The sequence below is a fragment of the Chionomys nivalis genome, chromosome 17, assembly GCF_950005125.1.
Source record: "Chionomys nivalis chromosome 17, mChiNiv1.1, whole genome shotgun sequence".
NCBI lineage: Eukaryota > Metazoa > Chordata > Mammalia > Rodentia > Cricetidae > Chionomys > Chionomys nivalis.
In genome coordinates, this window is record NC_080102.1 from 5432859 (window position 1) to 5448113 (window position 15255).

Consider the following 15255-nt stretch of genomic DNA (forward strand, 5'->3'; position numbering starts at 1 on the left):
GAGCATGCACACCTGTGGTCCCAGCACTTGGGAGGCAGAGGCGGGAGGAGTGCCCACAGGTTCAAGGCCAGCTTGGTGTAAATACTGAGTGCCAGGTCAAGCCAGGGCTATAGAGCAAGACTTTGCTCAAAAGCAAAGAAACAAAGCTAAAAACACCACACACCAAACAAACTAATAGGAAACAAACAGAAGTGAGCGGTGCTGGCGCCCACCAGCGTTGAAATTTATCACACAGTGACAGTTCTAGAAGGCCACCTGTGTGGTCACTGGGAGCTCAGAGTCACTGTTCCCAAGCAAAGCATCTGTTTGATGGCTTTAGTTTCCGTTGATATCTAGTGAGGGAAGGACAGGGAGCCTCCCCAACCTCCTCCTCCAGGTACATCAGTGGCTGCAGCTGCTCATAAATGCAGCCCTGCGGATGCTCACAGTCGCGCTAAAGTGGAAGTATGTCTCTGTAACCACGGTGACCTCACATTATTTATCTGGTCATCTACAGACTGCTTCCACAGTTCATTACCATTTTTCTTGATTTTGGTTATGGCCTTTGTACCATCCCGCTGTGCAAACAGAGATGAGAGATCGTGAGAAGCAATAGGAAGGATTGTGTGTGTGACTTGCCTTCTGTACAGTAAGGTGTGCATGCCCACTGCACGGACCTATGGCACTATGCGTAGTGCTGTTAATACGGCTATTAAAAAATAAGTTTTTATTTTAGAGCCTTTCTCTCAACAGAACTCTGGCCTTCTGAGGTTATTCTTTTCTAATAGGAGCATGCTCCAAAACTCAGATATTGCTGGGCGTGGTGGCACAGGCCTTTAATCCCAGCACTCAGGAGGCAGAAGCAGGTGGGTCTTTGTGAGTTCAAGGACAGCCTGGCCTACAAAGCGAGTTCTAGGACAACCATGGCTGTTACACAGAGCAACCCTGTCTTGGGGTGGGGGTGGGGGGAGGAAAACATCATATGCTAAATGTGTGTGTGTGTGTGTGTGTGTGTGTGTGTGTGTGTGTGTAAAATCTCAAAACCTCAAATCCATGGCGTAAGAGCTTCTGGAAAGAAAGGTGTTTCATAGATGCAGCTATTCCGCTCCTCTGCTTCACAGTGCTCTGTATATGGAACCTTCCTGAATGATGGCAGTTATGGTGACAGCTGTGAGGAGGAAAACGGAATCCTTGTTGCTCTTGCCCTGAACCTAACACTCCACCCAGGGCCTTCCTTGTGGTCTCTCACTCTTTAAATAAAGAAACTAAGTTGCAGAAAATTGAAAAGGTTCCTTCAAGGTTACATGGTTGTCGCCAAAGCTCAAACCCTGGTGTCCTGCCTGGGTCCGCGCTGTATACTCTCTCAACAGTTGACTGTAATCAAACCATTTAGACACTGTAATTTCTTGGCATTCTTCAGTCCTGCTATAAATGTCATTCTCATCAATGATGCTGAATACATCTAGTACATCTTGAAGGCTTTAACCCCTCCATATTCCCTAATGTTGTAACTTCCATTGACCAGCTTCTGAATATTCGTGTTTTGTAGTTGATAATCCTAGGGCTCAGAGTAGCCCTAATTGTTCATCAAAATGTGTCAGAGAGGTAGCAGAACTGGGACTCAACAGATGACGGCCTTCCACGTTGACTCGATTCTCTCCTTTTTACTAAAGTATAACAATCCCACAAATGTGAAAACTGTTAGTTTGTGCAAACACTGACTTTCCTCTCTGCCTTGTTTCTCATTAAATTTAATATGAAGAATAAAATAGTTTAATGTAGTTTACATTTTCACACTGGCCTTTTTCATTTGCATTTGTGGAGAAAATGTGCAGATATTTTTGTTTCTTGACTTTTCATTCCTTTCGTTTCTTACTCGTGTGCTGAACAGTCCCACTATCAGGACCAAAGTCAAGCACAAACTGTGACTCTCTAATTCCAGCTCAAAACGATGACATCTAAATAAATTTCCCAGTCCCTGGAAAATGGGCTGCTTCCTCCACATGGTCCCAGATTTATGGGGAGAAGCTGGGGAACCTGTTTGCTGATGCTCATCCCCACCCCACTTCCTACAACTCCTCAATATCTGGGAAAATCCCGAGTCTTGTCCTCAGTTTACTCCCATTGAGGTACTGGTTTTGCAGTGAGTCCATAGTCCGCTTCCATGCTCTAGTGATTCGTTAATTGCTTTCTGACATTGTCTAAAACTATGAGGGAAGTCTTTATTTTTGAAAATTTGGATTATACCAATAATTACAAAATTAAGTAAAGTGAAACAGCTTTTTTAAAACATAAAACTAATGAGACTATCTAGCCCTCTTAGAATATCTGACCACTATTAAATAAGCTACTCACTCTCAAAGCGCACATGGCCTTTGCCACAGCCCGCTCTGAAAGCCCCTGAGTTTCCATGTTTGTTTTCCTCCGAGACCGGACCCAGCGCCTCAAGAGTGGAAACCAAACTGAGAGTCTGACTTGGTGCATTGTTGCCGTATGTGTTAGAGTTGTCTGGATAGTACATAGACTGTGCTACTGGAAAACTTGTAAATCCTAGAAATCCATTCCAGAGATGATACAGTTAGATCGTTGTGTTCCGGATGTTTCATCTAAAACGCCTCTTCTGTCTTTTCCTTTTCCACTCTCGTCTTCGTTGGTAATGATGCCCCGGCTGACAGTGTCTTTACATCCAAAATGCAAAGCAGACAGATGGGCGTGTCAGGGAAGAGCATGACCAAGAGCAGCAGCATCAGTGGAGACATGTGCTCACTGGAGAAGAATGACGGCAGCCAGTCGGACACCGCCGTGGGCACCTTGGGGACCAGTGGCAAGAAGCGACGCTCTAGCATTGGGGCCAAAATGGTAGCTATTGTTGGTCTCTCCCGGAAAAGCCGCAGTGCGTCTCAACTCAGCCAAACCGGTAGGAATTTTTATGTTACTCTTGACTTCGTGTCATTATTCACAGTAATTGTGGGTGATGACATCGCCCAGAGCAAAAGGGGAGTCTTAAGCTAGTTCATCTTTTTGAAAAGTAACCACAATGTTTTTTTGCAGCGATCAAACAACCTGTTTCAAAGTGAATGGTGGCGGATTTGAAAGTGTGTGTCTTTGCTCCTCAGGGGCGAAGCTTTGGCAGCTGCTGCCAGGTGCTGGCACTTTGCGAGGCCTCTTTGATCAGCGGGACGTTTGCTCTCCCTTAGGTCCCTCACCTTGGAACTTGTTCCGTTCCCAGCAGTTTGCAATGGAGATGAGGCCTCGTGTTGTGTGTTTATTGCAGACAGCCTAACTTTCTTTTCCTGTTTGTAAGCGCCATTAACAGTCCTATCAATTTCCTCGCCAAGGCTTCAATTCCTTGTTAAAGCTTCAAGCACCAGTTCTTCAGCTGCTGGGATGGAAGGGTTTTTCTGCTGACAGTGAAGATATTCAAGGCTTTCTAATTACATCTGCAAAAATAAATTATATACAGCACTCCTACTCAGAAAAGCCACTGTTAGCAATTAAGAAATTTCTGAGTCAAAACATACCCCCTTTTTCAAATGGATGTTGCTAATTAAACCCTGGTATCTTGAAATAATAGCATATCTTCTATTTAAACAAAGACATGTAATACGGTTGTTCTTTTATAGTAAAATTAATTATAGGCAACTGGATTAACTTTAACTTCTGTTTGGATGCCAGGGTTTTGTTTTGTTTTTCAGAAATTGGAGTGTATATCTACAACACAAAGTAATTTAAGGTTGTATTAATTCTTGGACCCGGCTAATCTTGGTTTTACAAGCCATACTTTGATTATGAAAATTGGGCCGTGTGTAATAGCATCATATTGAAATAGTTATTTGATAATACTTTTTAAATTCTGGTTACTGCTTACGATATTGATGTAGGTTTTGTTATTATAATTTTTGTTTGGTTTTTTAAAATGCTATTTCTCATTTTTGTATAGAAATGTAATTTTAATTTGCAGATTCATAGGTTACCTTTAAATGATTTAAAAAACAGCTAATACTTATACATGACTAAATGTGTTGCCATAACAAATGTTGGGGTTTTGACTGAGAGGTGTTTTTGTGCTTTCTAGCAAGTAAAACTTTTATTGCAATTCCAATTTTAAAACTTGCAAACATCTGTAAACCTGAAATTGCTCTAAAACTGTCCGTGTTTTAAGAAGAATTAGAAACTCACAACAGATAGTGCAGGGAAGGAGATACAGAAAGGCAGAGTCTTGGAGGCTGCGCCGCGTTAGGACACACAGACAGTCCAGTTGTTGTTATGCCTCAGGGAAACCATGGCAACATGTTTTGGGCATTCCAAAGAGCCTTAAGAAAAAACACTAAGGAATGAAGAGAAGATGCTATGGGCATTTGACTCAGAAGAAACATTATGCAATGCATACACTTTTTGAAACATCACATTTAATTAGCATATGAACTTCTTATTCTTATGTATCAGTAAAAAATACATTTACTTTTTATTTTAAAATGAGGAATAAGACTAAAACTCTGATAGTATCTAGCATTAACCTACATAATTAGTTACACTTGGTGAAATTTTTGGCAAACATTGAACACTTACTGTGTATCAGGTGTTTCCAGCACAAAGGCAAGCAAAGCTCACTTATCTCAGGATGCTTAACACATAATCCGAGACAAACATTCCACGTGTGGCTTCCACAGCCTGCCAGTGGTAGAAGTAGAGACACACAGAAGATGCACTGGGCCTGCAGAGAATGCTTACCACCCCATCTAGAGCTCCAGGAGTGAGTCCTGGAGAAGACGGCCCCTGATCGGCAGTATTGTCTCCGTGATTACGGTGACCAGGAGCTAGGTTCCGGCAGAAACCACAGTGAACAAAGTCTAATGGTGGATGTGCGGTAGAATGATTAAAATGTGTAATTTGAACAGAAAGTACTGGCCTGACTGTCCGGAGATGGGCTGATAGATAAGTCCGCATGAAACTCTTTTTGAGATGAAGGGCGTTGGGATAAAATGGGAAGTTTTGAAGAGTACAGCTGGTCTCATGCACTGACCCCTAGGTAGACGAGGAAAGGAGGAGGTGGCCCAGCGCCACCTTCAGGTTCCTTGTTTGCATCCATAGGTAGACTGCCGTGTCCTTAACACCTAGTGTGTGCAGAGGAGGAGTGTGTGGGGAAGGATCCAGAGGAATGAGGGATTCAGAATACCTTGACTGTATCTGTGGAAATGCCCAAGTAGAGAGATCCAAAATATGTTCAAGCCAACATGTCTAAGTCTTGACATAAACATGACAGTTACGAAGTTTAGACACACTTATGGCTGAATTTGTCCAAGAAAAATATAGTGGATAAAAGAGCAGTAAACTGAGCCAATGCTCGTTGGAATACTGGGTTTTAGAGTTGGGTCCAGGAAGGAGGTTGCAGAGAGGAGACAAAAAGGGAATGATTATGAAGAGATGAGAAAGAAGCCTGTCACAGGAGCTAGAAGCATAGAATTAAGAAGAGAATGGTCACTACTCCTCCATGGCCAATGTCTGTCTGTACAGTTTTTGCAAAAGTATCCCACTGATACTTTCTACACAGCATTTCTATGTCAAAATTATGGATCTTGTGAACCCATACAGAGATTCTTTAACAATATTGGTTTCCATGTATAACTAATTATAGATTTTTTTTTTATATTCACAAACATTGTGATGTTGGTGAATCTAAAATTTTTAAATTTCTTTGCTATTATGTGGCCCTTTCCCTATGTATTAGAAGCATGGAACAGAAAATAAGAGCTCTGTGTAGCAGAAAATAAGACTTTTTGTCATTGTCTTTGTTAATTATTCAGAAGCTCTATATCATTAAATTTTTAATCATTTTTAAAATTGGTAATTATTACTAACTACCAACTTAGTACTTTTGACCTAGTAACCACAGAATTCTGACCATCTCTTTGTACAACTACAGAATAGTTGTTATATATAGCTCTGTGTGTCTGTGTGTGTGTCTGTGTGTGTGTGTGTGTATATAAAACAGGCCCCCTTTAAGTTGGCTTTTTTTTCTCATACCCAGTTGAGTTCAGTTAGTGCTGTCCATGTGTTTGTGGATGTGGTGCCATCCCCGGGAGCATGAGAAACCTACCAGTGGCCACACTATCCAAAGAAAACTACTTTCTTCTAAACTAGGGGTGGGGTCATGTATTTCACATATTTGATCACTATTATTTCATCCTATAATATTTTATTGTTACTGCTTAAAGAATAAAACTCCTAAAAGTTATTGTTAAGGAAACATCCATTATGTCTGCAAATACAGATGGTCTTCATTATTCCTTTCCATACATGCAGGCTATAAGTTATTAATTTACTAGTGAGTTCTTATTTTATTTTCCTATCACAAATTGAGATTTTTTTGTGATGCTAGATTCTGATCTGTGTACTTTACTATCCATAACTTTATAACATCTTAAAAGGAGCATTTGCCAACAAATGTAACATATTTTCAGTCTATGAGGTCGTTCATAGGCACCTTTGGTGGGTCTTTCTGGCTACCATAGGTGCTAATTGGTAAAGAGGGATAGGAAAGAGGAGAGATTCAAAGACACCATGATGCAGTGAAGTCACTATTTCTAGCTTATATACTTTCTTGGCAGCAACACATGAAGAAATAAAAGTTAACTTTCATAATTTACACGTTTTTTTTTTACTAGAGAACACAGGGTTCCAACTTTTCTAACATAAAACTAAGACAAGTGTTTACTATATCGAAATATATAATTAATAGGAGCAAGAGCTGATTGTTTAATTTTCACAATCTGAGGTTTCTATACCATCGCCCCATTTTGCACCTCAGAAGCTCTGTGGGAGCCAGACCTGCCCCAGAGTTGGTCCTCTTGGTGATCCCATGTCATCAGCAATTTGCTTTTGTAATTAGTTTTTTCATGCCGCTAGGGGGAAAACTTCCTTTCAAAATAAAACTTCCTTGGGGTAAGACTTTTAATATAGGCTTTACTTAATTTAAATGCTTATAATTTTAAGGTGTAATAGCCAAGAGGAATTGTTCGTGGGAATAATCAGCAGTTGCCTAGTAACTGTAAATAAGTAGATTGTGAAGAGCCAGTTTCTAAGGTGAGAAACACGTATGAAGAAAAGAAATCAAATCATTTTATAAGAGTCAATGGGTTAAAGGTTTTTGAGTATCTTAGTATAAACAGAAATGCAGTTTTGAGGCCAAATCCCTTTGAAATGAATTCTCAGACAATTGTAGGTGTGCGGAGCGGCTGGGTCTTTTAGTCTTGAGTCCTGCTTCAGTAACCACCGTGAACTTCCAAAGAGACCCTGCAGTTATCTGTGGGAAGGGAAGGAGACTGCAGACAAATGGCGTACCCATGGGCAGTGGCGGGAAGGGGCTGTGCGGCTCATTTTCCAATGTATGGAAAAGGACAGTTGGTTATTTTATCTCCAAGGGCTCGAATGCTGTTTTGCATGCAGACCTCATAGAATGAACAACACTAAAATGGAACCCATCCTCTCTGATGCGGTTCCAAGTGAACACATCTTTGTAACTTTTTAGTCCAGGATAAGTGCTTTTTTATTGAAACCGTTACTCACCACCTTGTAAAGTTATAATTATTCAGTGACTATTTGTTTAAGTTTACTACTTGACAGCCAATTTGATGAGTGCTCACTCAGGTCCTCTTTGTTTGGTACGAGTGCCCCATGAAGGAAATGAAGTAGGCGTTCATCACAGAGGACATGAGCTAGTCTGCCCAGACTTGGATTTCAGTTCCACCCAAGAACCTGCATTTGCTAAGCATTTGCTCATATGTCTGCTATGAGAGGAAGAGTCGACAGATCACAGTTTAATCCAGATAGATATTCTGGGGCAAAATATTGGGAAAGTGGAGTCTAGCATGCTTTTCTTTAGCATTCAAGTCAGAAACTAATGTAATGGCGTATTTCGGGTGGTTTTGGTCCTAAGAGTGGCATTTTGGTTTTCTGTATTGTTCTGGTATATGCAAAATTCATTTCTTTTTATTGGCAGCTTTATAATTGCTTAGAGACATCAGAGTGTGGTACCAGCTCACAACACAGTGTGAGCCGCAGCGGGGAAACACTTGATGGGGAAATTGCCAGTGAATGACATACAGTGCCGAAGTGAGGTCATACAGAATGGTCCAGGAAGACAGTAACACCACAGATGACCCCAGGGGCTGCCCACAGGCGGCACACTGAGACAGCTTTTTACATCAGCACCTCTCAGCCAAACCCTCCTTTCCGAAGGAAATGTGGTGCTGAAGGTAGGGGACAAGGGCCCCCAACCCTGCTATCTCCCCTGTGCTCTGCCTGATACCGAGAGTGTCTCTCTTCCCTGTCCCCTCCTGTTTCCTTTCTAACTCCATGCAGTGGGTTCTCTCCTGGCACTAGGGCTTCCCTGTCGCAGGGAGAAGGATGCCGGACTTGTGACTCTCCAGCAGACCCAGCTCCTCTTCACTGCACCACTCAGATGGGAAATAGCTTATTGGAAACTCCAATCTGACAACACTTTACTTCAATGTGTTAAATAGATTTAACACAAAGATGGTGCGAGGTTTGTTCTCTGATACAATGCTTACGTGACTTATTTCACTTGGAAAATTTTCTTTGCAAATAAAGATAATAAAATTATTTTAAACAAATTAAAGAAACTGTGCCTCAAAAACAAAATTCTCAATTTTATGAGCAATGGAAAAGGTGCTATTCTCTATAACTAAACAGAAAGGTGTACATCTAAGGATTCAATCTGGCTTCCTTTCTTAGCTCAGACTCTAACCTTGTGAAAAACAGTAGTGGCTAGATTATCTAAGCATTTCTCTTCTGGTTATCATAAGGAACAATACAGAAGCCTCTGATTGGGTACAGTCTCCACAGCCTAAGCCGCGTGACCACCACCATCCACGTCATCATGCTCTCCCCAGTCTGTTGAGTGCCAGCTCTGACCTAGCTTTAGATGGAAATGAGTGCGACGGCATATTTTCAGACTTTAATCTCGGTTCTTCATGCTTTTGGACATATTTATATCCATAGCTATGAAGGATTAGCTTTTCCGTAATGGAGAAAACATACATGATATACATAGTAGCTTTTCTTTTTGAAAAAATGGAATTTAAGTAATTGAATATAAGTAATATTTTTCCACATGGTTTTGTAAATATTTCTGTTCTCTGCAGAAGTTTTGTTCATGTTTGAACTTATATTTTATCATGAGAGTGTCATGTCAGAAGTACAAACACGTATGGGTCCTTAAACAATGTCAGAATAACCATGGATTTACAAAGTACACATAGAGGTTTCATTAACAGCAATTTACTAAGTAGTCCTACTTTCCTTGATAACACTGCGTAGGCAAACACAGTTCTTTTATTCCAATACTGATTGCTGATATTAGCTCTCAGATAATGTATTATACCACACAGTAAAAATGTCCATATCTATGTGTGTAAATATGTAGGGTCCACATTTGGCTTCAGAGGCTTGAGAGGCACCGGTAGAGTTCCAGAAGTTTCAAAGAGGCCTGAAAAGGAGGCAACTCATAGAAATACAGATGAGTTAGGAAGGGGCGGGTTGATGAGAGTGGAGGTCTGCTGTGTCATGGATGGGGAAGGGCTTAGAGAAGGGCAGGACCCTGCCAAGACGGGTCAACTAATGGGCAGACCGGCAGGGAGTCCAGGTAGACCATGACGGTTCAAGTGGAACTCATCAGCAGCCAGGATGAAGCAGCTGAAGCGCCTGGAGCAGGCAGTTCCCTGCCCGTTGGTCACAGTGGTCTCCACAGCGTTCTCCTCATCATGGGGCAGCTGAGGGAGCTGCATCTGCCTCAGGCAGGTGTGTTCCTAGCCTAGTTTGTCCTGGTAAGTTAAGTATACCCACGAGTCTCTACAATTCCAGCTTCCTTGATAAATGTGTAGGTGGCACCCTTTCGGCTTTTAGGCACAAATTATTTTTCGGTCTATGCCTTATAGGCGGTGCCAGACAAATGGTTTCTTCATTTGTCCATCACCCTTCATCCCCCAGATAGAGTCTAATGCCACCTGTAAAATGGAGTTTCTCAGGGCAAGACACATCTGAAAAACGACTGTGTAACTTAGGGTAGCCCTTAATCTCATATTTGAAGGACAAAGACAACACGAGATTTCTAGTAGTGCTCTTATTTTGCCATCAGCAAACTTGAAAAACATTCACCTTCTTTAAGCTGTGTGCTTATTTGGCTGACATTCATAAGAAAGTGATAAACTCAACAAGTGCATTTGATAGAGAAAGCCAACAGACATCTGAATATAGATCACATCTATGAGTTAATCAGCTATAATGTTTCAGTATAATTTATTATGATTAACAACACAATTTCTGTTCCTAGATTAGATAAATACGTTTTCAAAACTTGAATTACTTTCCTCAGTTTAATAAGTAGTGGTAAGAACACTTTGTGTATCTAACACTGAAGCAAAGAAACAGACAAGCAAACAAAAGACAAAACGAGTCTTCCTCAAGATCTCATAGTAATTTATTTCTAATAAAACAAATAAGAAGCTAATTCATTGCTTATTGATGTCTTAGGCTAGGCAAGCTTCTTTTGAAATTCAGTTGGTGGCAGTGTTGGGGAAGGATTACAGGTGTGCACTTGGAAGTGTGTCCTTGCTGTGAAGGTTTGTCACATTGTGATCTCAAAGCCCAAACCATTGCCAGCCCTCTCTATGCTTTGTCCTTGTGGGTCAGCACCGTGGCTGCCTGCCACTGTGGACTTTCCTCCTCTGGACTGCTGAACCCAATTAAACACTTTGTTTTATAAGTTGCCTTGGTAGTGGTGTTTTCTCACAATGAAAAGTGATTAAGACACAATACACGTGAATACTGTGCATGTGTATATCTGCTAAGTAGTGTCTGGACATTTGCAGAATTAAACTAACATTATTGCCATTCTATTTCATAAGATAATAACCAGTTTCTAGCTTTTACAGGTCAATCAAGATTAAATGCTACCTGAAAAAACTTTACAAGAAATAATTAAAAGGAGTATTAAATACTTAACCATTGTCTCTTTGAAATCGATCATAAAGTCAAGCACAAAGTACTCTTAGGTGTGAAGCTGCCTGCCATCTTCAAATGATAAAGTAAGAAAAATGCAAGGATAGTTTCTTGTTTATTTTTTTTGTTTTGTTTTGTTTTTGAGATAGAGTTTCTCTGTGTAACAGCCCTGGCTGGTCTGTAACTAGCTCTTATAAACTAGACTGGCCTCGAACTCACAGAGATCCATCAGCCTCTGCTCCCGAATGCTGGGATTAAAGGCCTGCACCAAGCTGCCTGGCTGCAGGTGTAGTTTCATTAACTGTTGAAGATACAGAGTACAAGTAGCTGTGCTCACTGTGTATTGTTGTAAGTTCCCTGAGGACAAGGCCTTTTTATTCCCACTGAGGAAAATAATCCAAGCTTTTAAAAAAATGTAGTTATCTAATTTAGATGCAACTGGAAAAGTATTGTTAATCATAATAGTAAATTTTACATATTATAACTATAACATATTATAGTTGATTAACTCAAAAGAGTAATCTGTACTCATATCTACTGGCCTTCTGTATTTTGTTCATTTCTTTTTTACTATCAAAAGCTGGCTTGGTGGCCATCTCTAAATCAAATATTTGCTAATTACATAACTGGCAGACTGAGGACAAGCGACTTCTAGAATAGTGCCTGTGACAGGCATTTCTCGTTTCCCGCTTGGAGAAGAAGGGAGCCCAGCATGATGTCTGTAGTATGGAAGTGGGCTTGCAATAGGAGAGGGTAGAGTCTGGGTCTGAGAGATTGTGTAAGCTTTCATGGCTGTTGTAACTGATCACTCCCCTCCCAATGACACATGACATTCATCTACTATCCAGAAAATGGGTTACCATGACTTTAAGGGGGAGGGAGGGGGAAACTGTTTTTTAAATTTCCCAAATTATGTAAGTCATAATGCCAAGTTAGAAAGAAAAATTTTTATCTGCACTGTATCTGGATTTTTTTTTTAAGTTTTTAAATCTGTGATTTATTGTTTTTTAAGGTCATTGCAATATTTGATAAATTAGTATGGCACTGAGGTTTAGCCAATCTAAGATCTATTTTTGGCTATCAGTATGTTCAAAGGCATTGAGAGAAAAAATGTCACTGTGTTAATGAAATGACAGGAACAAGGCAGGGCAAAGCAAATCAGAAGCAAGGTGTGGAGTTTACTCCTCTGTTTGGGAGGTTCCTTGGTGTGGTGGGCAGCGTGTGGCAGGCGGTTTGATAGGCAGCGTGTGGCGGTTGAAATGGTTCTTTCGTGTGGTAGGCAGCCTGTGGCCTGGTGAGCAGAGCCTTTGCACTAAAGCAGCACCTCCTGAAGTTCCTCTGCAGACCTCAGGTCTTTGGATGCCACCAGCTGTTAAACAAAGCAGTGGAGTTTCGTAGCCAAATAGCAGTGTGTGTTGGGGCGGGGTTGGGGTAGTTAAGTTAAATCATGCTAGTCATGGACCTGCATACAGTCTTACAGTGTTTATCTGCTTTGTGACTATGCAAAATATTGAGAGAATAAGTAATTAATTCCAAACTCACATTAAGCAAATAGCTCCTTAGTGTGAGACGTGTCTTGGACTTAATATTCCTTGGACTATTTGGGGAAACACCTAAGGGTTCACCATCTGCAATATTGTCATAGGCCAGCAAAGAAACCATCAACATATGGACTTGTGGAGTCAATTAGGATAAAATCCAAAACAGTCCTCAATTTTCAATTATAGCTTGTGCCTTTAAGGAAAGTTAGAGTGAACAAACTGGGCAGAAAGCCTTAACTCTGACTCACACAGCATTTTAAGATATGACTTGATATCACTGTAGACACAAGAGAATGAGACGTCACAGTTAGGAGTCATGACGACTTAAGGAGGATCGTTAGGAAGGCTTTTGCCCTCAGCTGCCAACTATTTCTGCTGTAGTTCTATATTATGTAGCCTACGCATAATCAAACGTTACTACTGAGTCCATTACAAAATACTATCATTAAAGTAAAATTTAGGTGTTGGCTGGGGCAAGGGCTTGGATGAGTAGTGAAAGACTAACAGAAAAACATCTGTGTTATCGTAATACCCACGAACATTTCTTTTCCTTTAAAGTCAGTTTTATTTAAGAGAATGTTATCATTATCACATTAGAACCATAAGAGAAAAGGACAAATCCCAGACTTTTCTATATAAATATCTTTTTTCCTTTTAAAAAAAAAATAGTTATTTTGAGCCAGGCAGTGGTGGCGCATGCTCTTGGGAGACAGAGGCAGGCAGATCTCTGTGAGTTCGAGGCCAGCCTAGTCTACAAGAATTAGTTCCAGGACAGGCATCAAAGCTACACAGAGAAATCCTGTCTCAAAAAAACCAAAGAAAAAATATTTATTTTAATTATGTAAACTTTCATGCACTTGAGTTAAGTGTATACAGAAGCAAAAAGAATGTGTAAAGTCCCCTGGACCCAGAATCACAAAAGATTGTGAACTACCTAACATGGGTACTGGGAACCAAACTTGGGTCCTTTGCAAGAGCAGTCAGTGTGCTTGTAACCCCTGGGCCATCTCTCTACTGACACACCTGGATTGTTTTGTTTGTTTATGACAGCACCTCACTGAAAACAAATGTGTCAAATTAAAACTGAAAAATAATGCTCTCACACATTATCCTGTGGGTAACACTTGTCTAAAATAATTCCTCCTTTTTACATCTGGAATCGTTTTTCTGGAGGAATATTTATTTGTGTACATAACTTTATTTCCCCTTAAAAGCTAATGACATCCTCTTAAAACACCTACCTCCAGGCAAATAAATGAGGGTTGCAGGCAAGCTTTCCTTGAATTTGACGTTGATTGACAGATATCTGCTTTATACAAACTCTCCTCAGAGTTCTCTATTTGGGGAATGCTTTACTTGGAAGTTGCAGTTTTTATCCTGAGGAAAAACGATATTTAATACGCCCTTACTATAGAAAATTGAGGTCCCAAAATCCACTATCAATAGAGAGTTTTCTTGTAAGCTGTTCACGTGATTGTGATTTTGTTTTGTTTATTTTTGCTGGTAAAGAAATTCCTTTAGTGGGGACAAGGACACATGCAGCAGGCCCTCCACAAAGCAGAGGGAGGACTCGGGGAGCAAAACCTTGTTTGTTTACATAGTTTTATATGGTGTTCCTATTCCGTACATATTGCACATAATATTACAGCAATAATTACATTCTTACCACAAACATCTGGCTCTAAAAATTGTAAAGTACAAACACTGTAATTTTAAGAGCATAGCAATTCTTTTTATAATCATTATGTTTACATATATGAATTTCTTTTAGAAACACTGTTGAGTTATAGCACTCACACTACATAATTCATTAAAAAGTATATGACCCAGCAGTTTTTAATATATTCAAGTCATGTGCAACCATCCCCCCAATTTTAGGGGATTGTCCCCACATAGAAAGGCACCTTGCCCCCCTCCCGCCCCCACCCAAGCTCTGGGTCCATTTCTCGGTCATTCCTCCTCCTCACCCTGCAGCAACTACTATCTCTCCAGCAGGCTTTACATTTCTCCCTTTCAGATGCTAGTCTTCCGGGAGTCTCTTCTTTCAAGTAGAAATTCTTTTCAAGATTTGCCTACGTCGTGTGTGTCCTCATGCTCTGTGACTGTGCTCTATTTCCGTCATCTCTTAATGAACGCGTGGGCTATTTCCATCTCTGACTATTACGAACAATGCTGGTGTGAACATTCATACCCAAGCGCCTTGAGTGTGCGCATGTTTTCATTCTCTTGACTATGAAAGCGTGAAGTGGGCCGCAGGATGATACGGCTCCATATTCAGCCAGCTGGGGAAGCGCTAAGGAAAGGCTAGACTGTTTATCAGAGTCTAAGGAATATTCTTGTGTCTTCTGATGCTGCGACCCATAACTTTTGCCTTATAAATTTGTGATATAATTGAATAAACATCACAGTCTCTATTTGATAGTTGCATTAATTTAAAGTATTTTTACCACTAAAGATCGTTTGACTGAATCGCTGGCTTAGGTTAGAACTGTGAAAGCAGTGTGGTGATGGTAGAATTTTCCTGTCCTGCTAATGGCGGCCTTAGATGATGTCTATTAACAAAGGCAGAATTATTGTCTTCAAACCCAAAAACTGTTAGTATGCAGTCAGTGTTCTCACTTATACCCACCCTAGTTATATAAAAAGTGTAATAATGTTTTTTTTTAAAACAACAACAACAAAAATCTTCTGTGATGTGGGAGTGTCATATATCAAT

At 40.5% G+C, this 15255-nt stretch overlaps 1 protein-coding gene across 43 annotated transcripts in view; it reads left to right on the top strand.

The window, feature by feature from the left end:
• Rims2 (regulating synaptic membrane exocytosis 2) overlaps window positions 1–15255 on the top strand; it is a 377964-nt gene that overhangs the window by 313143 nt on the left and 49566 nt on the right. For 29 of the 43 annotated variants that reach the window (XM_057791762.1, XM_057791764.1, XM_057791769.1 and 26 more), the window contains one exon: window positions 2655–2896. The exons of the other annotated variants lie outside the window; for them this stretch is intronic. In XM_057791762.1, the coding sequence (XP_057647745.1) occupies window positions 2655–2896 (242 nt within the window). The remainder of the gene's footprint in view (window positions 1–2654; window positions 2897–15255) is intronic. 43 annotated transcript variants of the gene reach the window in all.